The sequence below is a fragment of the Austrofundulus limnaeus genome, unplaced genomic scaffold, assembly GCF_001266775.1.
Source record: "Austrofundulus limnaeus strain Quisiro unplaced genomic scaffold, Austrofundulus_limnaeus-1.0 Scaffold39, whole genome shotgun sequence".
NCBI classification, from domain to species: domain Eukaryota; kingdom Metazoa; phylum Chordata; class Actinopteri; order Cyprinodontiformes; family Rivulidae; genus Austrofundulus; species Austrofundulus limnaeus.
The window spans coordinates 2,615,343-2,626,092 of record NW_013952441.1 but is presented as its reverse complement, the minus strand read 5'-3'; the positions used below and the strand labels follow the sequence as shown (position 1 = coordinate 2,626,092).

At 40.2% G+C, this 10,750-nt stretch overlaps 2 protein-coding genes across 4 annotated transcripts in view; both read left to right on the top strand.

Moving 5' to 3' along the window:
- Nucleotides 1-4,324, top strand: part of sfxn2 (sideroflexin 2) — an 11,318-nt gene extending 6,994 nt beyond the window's left edge. For all 3 annotated transcript variants that reach the window (XM_014007118.1, XM_014007120.1, XM_014007119.1), the window contains exons 8-12: nt 2,283-2,349; nt 2,438-2,487; nt 2,565-2,614; nt 2,704-2,751; nt 3,626-4,324. In XM_014007118.1, the coding sequence (XP_013862572.1) occupies nt 2,283-2,349; nt 2,438-2,487; nt 2,565-2,614; nt 2,704-2,751; nt 3,626-3,725 (315 nt within the window). In that variant the 3' untranslated portion in view covers nt 3,726-4,324. The remainder of the gene's footprint in view (nt 1-2,282; nt 2,350-2,437; nt 2,488-2,564; nt 2,615-2,703; nt 2,752-3,625) is intronic.
- Nucleotides 4,325-4,798: 474 nt separating this feature from the next.
- timp2a (TIMP metallopeptidase inhibitor 2a) overlaps nt 4,799-10,750 on the top strand; it is a 16,437-nt gene continuing 10,485 nt past the window's right edge. Inside the window, exon 1 of the mRNA XM_014007121.1 lies at nt 4,799-5,250. Within this exon, the coding sequence (XP_013862575.1) occupies nt 5,121-5,250 (130 nt within the window). The 5' untranslated portion in view covers nt 4,799-5,120. The remainder of the gene's footprint in view (nt 5,251-10,750) is intronic.

Genomic DNA, 10,750 nt, shown 5'->3' with positions numbered 1-10,750 from the left:
ATTCTAGACAGTTTATCAGCTAAAAAAAGTTAATTTTGGGGTAAGTTACTCTTTAAGTACAGTCCTTTTGTTTTTAATGATTATGTCCTGCTGGAGTGTGACATGATTTGTTTGTGTACAAACTAATACGGTATATATTTATACTTCTCATTTAACCATAATTATATTCACTCTATCTAAGAGGCACAATTTATATGGAAAGTATTTATTTTTTACAATAACAAGCTGGAATGAAAACAAGCAAAAATGAAATAAAAGTAACGACTTTCTACTTCTTGCCTTTTTTTAAATGTAAGGAGTAAAAAGTACAAATAATTGTGTGAAAATGTAAGAAAYAGAAGTAAAAAGTAGGCTGAAAAATAATTACTCTAATAAAGTACAGATACCCAAAAATTCTACTTAAGTACAGTAACAAAGTATTTGTACTTAGTTACTTTACAACTCAGTTTTTTGGGGGGTGTTTTCTGAATCAGAAATGGGTCGTTTTTAGTTTCTAGTTGTCATGGATTCAGACCAGATATGTTAGAAATTTGTGTACATAATCCTTTAAAATTTTAGACAAGCTTTTAAAACACCTGTTGTCTTTCAAATTAGCAGAAAAAAATAAAGGCTGGGGTTCAGTTTTTAAAGTTTTTGAAGCTTAAGCTGTTATGTAGCTCCATCTCCATCTTCTGCCACTTATCTGTAGTTGTGTTGCTGCTGCAACAGGYCCAGGAGAGAAACCCAGACATCCCTTTCCCCAGCATCAGTTTCCAGCTCGTCCTGGAGGACCCCGAGGCCTCCTGCCGGTGGGACGTGCCCGGAACACCTCTAAAGGGAGGCGTCCTATGAACCACTTCAAAGGACACTTGTTTCGGCCGCTCATATCTGGGATCTCTTTCAGTCATGATCCACGCCTCRGACAGACCAGTAAATGAGAGCTTTGCCTTTCGACTCAGATCTTTCTTCACCGCGACCAACCGAAGCAACGCCCTCATTACTGAGGACGAGGCCTCAATCCGTCGATCCATCTTCCGCTCCATCCTACTATCACTCAGGAACAAGACACACATTCTACCCTTTACCGCTCGTAAACCATGGCCTCAGACTTGGCCTGAAGCAGGGTTATTATAGTTAATGAAAACTAACTAAATAATGAAAACTGAAATTGAAAAAAAAAAACATTTTAGTTAACTGAAATAAATAAAAACTGTAATAAAATGAAATAACGATAACTGACTAAATCATTTTACAAAATTAACTGAAATTATAGATAAAATATCCTTAGTTTTAGTCTTTGTCAATTTATTAATTTTTCTTTTTTTTCACATTAGCTGTGGGCAGCTTATAGCACCTCATAGTCCGTAAAAACACATGTTTACAGTCTGCTGCTGCTCAGCATCATCTGTTAAATGACAACAGCAAAAGTTGGGAGAAAGTGGCAAAGTCCATTTTGGGTTTTCTATGAAAGCTAGTGTGTTGTAGTGGAAACAGGTGATAAAACAGGTGAAACACTTCTCAAGGGAAAAACTGCATGAATCAAGCTCCCACAAGACGCTAACTATGACTATCTTGACACTCTAGCTTCTCTCAGAAGCTCCAGTGAAAAACAAGTAACAGGTAGCACTGGGTTGGAGACAACTGTTGTCATCATCGTAAAATATTTGCCCAGCTTTTTAGTTGGCAAACTTGAATTACACAATGATTTTAGGAAGATGTTGCTATAATGGACTGCTTTAACTAGCGACCAAATAGCTGTTGGTTAGTTAACTCACAGGAATACTTCAAGCTGGAGGATGCATTGCCAAATATGCTTATTCAAGCTACAACAAAACTAACACTAGAACTAATAAAAACTAAACTAAAACTAAGCAATAAAAATGCAATATAACTAATAAAAACTAGCAAATTCACTGTAAAAACTAATTAAAACTAAAGGAATTAAAAGAAAAAAGGTCACAACGAAATAAAACTAAACTACAATGAAAAACCCAAAACTATTATAACCTTGGCCTGAAGACACTAACAGAACGACATGGTCCACATAAAGCAGAGACGAGAACCATGAGCAGAACGGAAGCAGCGTTGCTCTGTCGCGTCGCTACAGCTTCTTATTTCTTTAATCGAGTGACCTCCAACTTTATTAACTACAGAATAAAAATGATTTTCAGTAACTGTAAATGCATTTATCAGGTTATGTCTTGCAAACTGTGGCGTCACGTACAATTAAACATGCTCACTGACCAAATCAGTATTAAAGTGCTATTTTTATTTATTTGTTTGTTTRTTTATTTATTTTTCAGAAAGCAGCAATAAAAGGCATTACTCAGGTGGTCATCTCACGGATCACCATGGCTGCCCCAGGAATGAGTAAGGAACAAAGAAAAAGTCTCGTTTTATGAACGCTGGGTTTGAGTTTTATCGTCTCCCTCTTATTTCCTCTCTTCTCTTCCATCAGTCATCCTCCCCATCATCATGCAGAGGCTGGAAAAATACAGATTCATGCAGGTCAGGGCTTCGTCTCAGTCAGTAAAGTGATCTAAATGCGCTCGCTTGTCTTGAAGCCGCTTTCTGTTCGTTAACAGAGAATCACGTTCCTGCACGGACCGATTCAGGTCATGCTGGTGGGAGTGTTGTAAGTACAAAAGGCCACGAGGTCACAGGGGTCTTTAATGTCTGAGCCGATGTTTTTAAGGTAACTTTTGTTCTCTTTTCTCTTTAAAGTTTGGTCTTCATGGTGCCTGCTGCCTGCTCCCTGTTCCCTCAGAGATGGTAATAAATCTGTTCTTTTCTTTCATCACCTTTTATAGAGTTCAGCTCGTGTAGATGAAAGAAGACGAACGACACAATCAGAGCTGTTAAACTCACTTTGTTCTTTATGGTGTGGTGCAAAAGTCTTAAAATGTCTCATAATGTATCTGGTCATTATGTATACCATTAACCACTATTCCACTAAACAAGAATCTTACCTCTACTAACATTAAACCACTAAACAAATTAGAAAAAAAAACTTAGTGGAAGCTAACGCTAACCGCTAAAATGACTGGCGCGCATCCTGCGTCTTCATCACCTTTTAGTTGAAGACTGGTGGGCCTGACACCTGCTATTAGTTTTCTATTGGTTTAATTTGAAGGTGGGCGGGGTCATCTGTGGCAAATCGGCCAATCCAAACCAGAGTTGTAGCTCTGTCTAACTTGTTACTTCCCAACTCCTTTCAGAATAAAAGCATTTCTTTGATCAAGTTTGTATTCTGATAAATACTGTTTAAGGTTAGTCAAACAACAAAAAGAAAATACATTCTTTACCATATCTTATTCATGGTCATTTTTTGTATTTATTATTTAAATATTTTTATTTGTTATTATTTAAATAATACTGCTAAAGATGCTACATGCTACACATCCAGCGCTGCTTGTAAGAGGGGAATAGTTTTTATTTAATTTGGGATAAGTGGCATAAAAATGGAAGTTTTAGACTTGTAAATTTTTTATTAATAAATTAGCAACACCTAATTTAGTGGATGCTGATCAGTCTGATAACAGTTTCCAAAGTTAGCAAAAAAAATGTTAGCCCATTAGTGGAACTGAGCTCACCACTAACTGTTTTCAAATCCAACTGTGTTTTATTTTTTTTGCTTTTTCTGCAGCTCCATGGCGGTGTCAAAGCTGGAGCCTGAGCTGAGGGACTCCATTGTGTCTCAGTATGGAGGCAGAGTGCAACACGTTTACTTCAACAAAGGCCTCTGAGTCCAGAACGAACTGCTTAGTGTTTTCCAAACAACGCCAGACAATTATGCATACACATAAGATGCCATTTTTAATTATTAGTCACAAAGAAATGCTTGATTTCTTACATTTTACTTCAGAATCTCTGCTGGTGGTTTTTAAGCTTTGGGACTTTCAATCTTTTTTTTTTTCTTATTGTTTTGAGCAGGTCATGTGTCTGGATCACTCTGTACTTCTGTTCTGAAACCAAATGATCTCGTCTCAGGAACACCATGTTAGTTTGCCAGATGAAATCTCTGTTACGTTGTTTACGTTTCTCTAAATGTAACTCTCTCTGAAAACAAGGCTTCACCCTGCTGATCCTCCTCTCAGTCTGTGCCTTTTTCAAAAATTGCAGGTGCAACTCTGCTGGACTTGGATTCTTTATTTTATTCTATTTTTTGTTCTTAAACCAATAACTGCTTCACTGTGGAAAGAACATTTCTCTGAACAAGTGGAGTCCTAAACTATCAGTCATTGGGGTGGAGGCTACTGCCCTCTTCTGCCTGTCAGGAGGAAGATTTGGTGATTGATGTGAAATGGTTGCTTTATTAAAAATAAAGTTATCATTTCACACTGGATGTCATGGTCAGAGTGTGTTTTGTGAACGACTCTGCTGCGACCACAGCAAACCTGAGCACCGTTTCTGAAAAACTGATTGAGTTATAGGGGTTTTTGTGTTTTTCGTGGTAGTTAGCCTTTTGCTGCTTTAGCTTTTAGCTACTGTTTTGCTTCTTTTAGCTTTAGCAACTCAGTTTCAACATTACAGAAAAATAAAACTAGGATTTTTTTTGTTGTTTTGATTTTTGTTTTTTATAATATGGGACCTTTCTATGAAAGAGAGTTTGGGCCACTGGAAAAAAAAACTTACTATAATCTCAGAATTTTAAATCTAAAGACTCATAATTCTAGAATTAACGGATTAACGTCAGAATTATAAGAAAAAAGTCAGAAATATGAGATTAAAGTCAGAAGTATTTATTTTCAGGAGCCATCTTTCGGTCTGCAGATGAACCAGCAGAGCGCCGCTGGAAGAACAGCGCCCTCTGCTGGTGGAGTTGTTGATCGCCGCGGGGAGGAGCCGCTCGGGTAGCCTCATAAAAACCTCCCCGAACCGCAGAAACCAAAACAGTCCGGACAGGCAGACGTTTACAGACGGGACGGCGGAAGAGCTTCCTGAAAACAGCGAGTCCCATCACTGTCACGACGGAGCGGACGCTGTTGTTGACGTTGTTGTCGGTTAAAGAAGAAGAAGAAAGGCGGAGGGGAGGGTCGCTGCAGCTGGATCCAAGTCTCTGCGACGCATCTGCGCAGCACGAACAGACCTAAACAGAGAGACTGAGGAACCGTTCGCCTTTATCCCCCCCGAAAAAAAAAATGCCGTTTTCAGCTCACGGCATCCTTTGTGCGCTCGCGCTGCTGCTTCTGTGGCGCGCGGAGGAGCTCGCGGAGGCGTGCAGCTGCGCTCCGGTGCATCCGCAACAGGCGTTCTGCAACGCGGACGTAGGTAAGCGCATCACCGGTGGGGGGCTGTTGTTGTTGTTGATGTTGTTTTTGTTTACCCGGCCCATGTTGCGCCAGGGTTCTAACCGAAGCTGCTGCCGCCGCTCAGACCTCCTCCGCGGCGGGTAAAGGAGTTCCAGAGGCGGCTGGAAACGGCTGGAAGCTGACGGAGGACCGAGGCCACAATCAGCTGGCACCTCATTATTAACACCTTAATGTTGTTTTAATCAAAGATAAATGAAAGCGCATTTTGGAAAGCAGGAAAACAGAAAATGCTTTCGTTTGATCATTTGGTCACTTCGAATAGAAATATGCTATAATAGTTAACGCTGAGTCAGCATTCACACTTTTTTCAGTCCACTTTTGCACAGGCCTGATTTACTGTTTTAGCCATTCAATCATAAAAAACTTTCAGCTTCTTTAGGAGATATGTGCCCTGACATAGCTTTGTCAACTTTTGTACTTTTCAAGATATTTAACTTTTATTTAAAAATATTACCCCACATTTAGATCTCATAATTGCTTCAGAAACACTGTAATTTTGTAAATCTGAATCAGCAGTCTTTCTTCTTATGCTGTTTTTTAAGCTACCCTTTTTTAGCTACTACTTTTGGCTTATACAGCTAACATTTTGCTACTTTTATTAACCAACTCCAGCTTCCATCCCTTTTACCAGTTTTGCTGCATTATATTTTAGCTTATGTTAAGTATTTTCTACTTTTTGATTTTAGCTGGAGTTCTGCAACCTTTAGCTTACCTTTTGCTGCTTTAGGTAATCTGTTAGATCAGTGGTCCCCAAACTTTTTATCTTCTGACCCACAAAATATCCATGGCAAAAACTTGTGACCCCAAATATTACTGGTCTGAGTACACAAACTTTGTTAATAACCCTAAAAACACAGGCTTTTTTGACAACCTAAACAGCTTATACACAAATACAAATACTTATTTATACTTTTTTGTGTGTTTTTTGAATAGTTATAGGGAAAATATTACATCAGCAATTATTTTATTACCCTTTAAATTGATTTCTGGAGATTATCCAAGGTGCTTCATGACYCATAATTGGGTCCCAAGCCCAACTTTGGGAACCAAAGTGCAGTGGTTCCCAAACTTTTCAGCTTTTGACCCACAAAATAACAGTAGAGACCTGTGTCCACAACTATTTTTGGATGATAAACATTTGTATCAGGTCAACTAAACATGGGCATAGTGACAATATTTTTATACTAAATTTACCCATTTTAAATACACTAACCTCACTCTTTGTAACAACTATGCCAAAAATGTAATTAATTCAGAAAATCTTTTCAGGACCCCACCTTGATGTTTCGGGACCCCACTTTGGGTCCCGACCCCAACTTTTGGAAACACTGTGTTAAATCATAGCTGACTTGTCCTACATTTACCTTAGAGCTAAACTTTAGCTATTTTTAATTAGCTCATGTTTTCACCACTTTGAGATAGTATTTAGCTCATTTTAAGTTTTAGCTATAGTGTTCTGCAACATTTAGTTTTACTTTTACTACATTTAGTGCTTATATAAATTATAGCTACTTTTCTCTTTAACTCATGTTTTGCTACTTTTAGCTAATGTTTTGTTTATTTTAGCATTTAGCTGACTTTGTACATTTACCTTTTAGCTAAGCCTTTGCTATTTTTTACGATTTCAGCTCATGCATCACTACTTTTAGCTATTGTATTGTGTTAGCATTTGATTCGTTTTGCTACTTTTAGATAGCATTTCAYCTTGTTTAGCATAGAGCTAATGTTCTGCTTCTTTTAGCTTTTTCAGCTTCTTCTATAAACTTCAGCCATCTGGCTCCTTTTTCACAAATTATGCTGTTTCTCTTATATCCTGGTAGCATTTAGACGAACCATAGAAGGGCATCTGTGGCTCACTCGTTAGTTCTCCTTGTCTGTTTTTTTTTATTTTTAAGTGATTTTTTTTGGGGCCAACGTGGCACCAGAAACAGAAGGGATGGAGAGAATCTCAACCACAGAATTTGTCACGCCACAAAATTCTCTCCCCCCTTTTTTTTTCTTCAAATAAAATCAATCCCATTCCTGTACAGTTTCCTTCTACACGGGGCGGTGGTGTTGAGGAATTGCAGGAATGTTTCTGGGGTTTTCCCAACTTTGCTCCCATGCAGCAACACACACACACTTTCACATGCATGGAGACTCACACTCACTGGCTACAGAGGACATCTGGCTGTCAGTCCAGGGTGTATTTTTAAAGGGGAAAGTCATAAAAACTGTCAGTGCAAATGAAAGTATGTTTGGCATCCTCATGAAGGAAAATGCTGGGGCAGCGTGACCGTGGCGCCATCTTCATCACCCGCTGCTGAACGGCGAAAGCGGACAACAAGGCTTTTGCACGTACAATGGGGAAAATTAGTCAGTCACCAATTGTGCAAGTTCTCCCACTTAAAAAGATGAGAGAGGCCTGTAATTGACATCATAGGTAGACCTCAACTATGAGAGACAAAATGTGAAAAAAAATTTGAGAAAATCATTTTGTCTGACTTTTAAAGATTTTTTTTTGCAAATAATGGTGGAAAATAAGTATTTGGTCAATAACAAAAGTTCATCTCAATACTTTGTTGTATATCCTTTGTTGGCAATGACAGAGGTCAAACGTTTTCTGTAAGTCTTCACAAGGTTGGCACACACTGTTGCTGGTATGTTGGCCCATTCCTCCATGCAGATCTCCTCTAGAACAGTGATGTTTTGGGGCTGTCGGCGGGCAACACGGACTTTCAACTCCCTCCAAAGGTTTTCGATGGGGTTGAGATCGGGAGACTGGCTAGGCCACTCCAGGACTTTGAAATGTTTCTTACGAAGCCACTCCTTTGTTGCCCTGGCAGTGTGCTTGGGATCATTGTCATGCTGAAAGACCCAGCCACGTTTCATCTTCATTGCCCTTGCTGATGGAAGGAGGTTTGCACCCAAAATCTCACAATACATGGCCCCATTCATTCTTTCATGTACACGGACCAGTCGTCCTGGTCCCTTWGCAGAGAAACAGCCCCAAAGCATGATGTTGCCACCCCCATGCTTCACAGTTGGTATGGTGTTCTTTGGATGCAACTCCTCATTCACTTTCCTCCAAACACGACRAGTTGTGTTTTTACCAAATAGTTCTACTTTGGTTTCATCTGACCATATGACATTCTCCCAATACTCTTCTGGAACATCCAAATGCTCTCTAACAAACTTCAGACGTGCCTGGATATGGACTGGCTTAAGCAGGGGGACACGTCTGGCACTGCAAGATCTGAGTCCTTGGCGTCGTAGTGTGTTGCTGATGGTAGCCTTTGTAACATTGGTCCCAGCTTTCTGCAGGTCATTCACTAGATCCCCCCTTGTGGTTCTGGGATTTTTCCTCACCGTTCTTGTGATCATTTTGACCCCACGGGCTGAGATCTTGCGTGGAGCCCCAGATCGAGGGAGATTAGTAGTGGTCTTGTATGTCTTCCATTTTCTGATTATCGCTCCCACAGTAGATTTCTTCACACCAAGCTGCTTGCCTATTGCAGATTCAGTCTTCCCAGCCTGGTGCAGGTCTACAATTCGGTTTCTGGTGTCCTCCGACAGCTCTTTCGTCTTCACCATAGTGGAGTTTGGAGTGTGACTGTTTGAGGTTGTGGGCAGGTGTCTTTTATACTGTTAACGACTTCAAACAGGTGCCATTAATACAGGTAAGAGTGGGGGAAAGAGGAGCCTCTTAAAAAAGAAGTTACAGGTCTGTGACAGCCAGGAATCTTGCTTGTTTGTAGGTGACCAAATACTTATTTTCCACCATTATTTGCAAAAAAATTCTTTAGAAGTCAGACAAAATGATTTTCTCAAAAAAAAAAATTCACATTTTGTCTCTCATAGTTGAGGTCTAACTATGATGTCAATTACAGGCCTCTCTCATCTTTTTAAGTGGGAGAACTTGCACAATTGGTGACTGACTAAATACTTATTTTCTCCACTGTATGTGTGTGTTTGAGTGTCTGTTAGGAAAATACGTCGTGGACCACAGGGCGATGCACCTTCAGCTGATTTAACTTTTGAAGTCAGCCTCATTCAAGATGGCTGCCACAGCCAACAGACCTTAGGAAACACAAGCATGGTTGTAACTCAAAGAAACAGTGCTAACATTTGTTGGCTGCAGCTGAGAGTCATTCACAACACACACTCCAATACAGCTACAGCTTTTTCCTTTTCTGAAAATCAGTTCTCCGTCTAAAACATCTTTCTGCTCTTTCCCAGAAGCCACCTCTGTGGCTTCACGCTGCAGAACGACCGCTCTGTTTTCAGTTGTGACTCAGTCAGCAGCTGAGCTGGCGGCAGCAGAGACAGGATGTCTCTCATGAGACGAATAGGTGTGCTTCTGTAGTTGTTTTTTTTTAAGGTGGTTTATGAGTCAAGAAAAGGTCTTGTAATCGTTTACAGAAGAGGAATGCTCATTAATGACGATGCAGACCACCAAACAGCAGCTATGAACTGTGTTATTGACACGTCAGGGTCTGAAACTCATTGTGGGTCATGAAGAGGAGGCATCTTGAGGTGATGAAGGTCAGGAGATGAATCGTTGGTGAACCACTGAGGTGAGGCCAGAACTGCGGTCAGAAACGGTTTAGAAGTTGGCTCAGAAAGAGGACAAAACGTCCGACAGTTGAGATTTGTTTTGGTAGCACCGAGTGCCGTTCTGCTGGTTGATGCATCGGTGCGTGTGCACGCGTGTGTGTGTCATCTTCTGTTTTTCTTGTAAAGTAAAGCTCTAGGACGAACCACAAGCAATAAGCGTCCTGCTGTGTCATGTACCCACCCCACAATAACTCACGGAGCAGAAAAGAGACAAACATCCTGGTTTTTAAATAAATCCCACAAAGGGGAACTTCCAGCCCACCGCCCCGCCCAGCTGGACTGTCCTCAGACCAGCTGGTGAACACCAGAGTCACCCTGCTGTGTTCAGAGAACAACAATCACAAGCACCTTAATAGACRTGCTTTACTTCAGCCATATTTTCATTTTCCCAAAGTTAAAATAGTGACTACCTTAAATCTTCTCACCTTCCACCGTGTTGGGACAGCTTGTTGCTTTTTATGCCACTAGATATCACTGCACATTTAACGTGATGTCACAGAAAACCAAAGTTTAATATTAGATGCAAAATGTGTTCTGTTTTAACAGAAATCTACCTCTGAAGCAGGGTCGGCCATCAGGCTTCAGGTGGTGCCCCTTGTGCAATTTTATAAATCTCACTTGTAATTACATCCATCTACATACCAAGTAGTTAACAATATATTTCATTTGAAACAGAATACCAGAATTTTACCTCATACCTGCCATCATCTGCTGACAGCAATGACCTGTTCATGTTACCCAGCAGCTGTGGAGTGAAGCAGTTCTAGGGGGGTGTCCAGGGGTATACTCCTCCAGAACATTTGGTAAAAGATCTACTCAAAACTCTGCATTTTTCAGCCATTTGAAGTAGGGCTATATATATA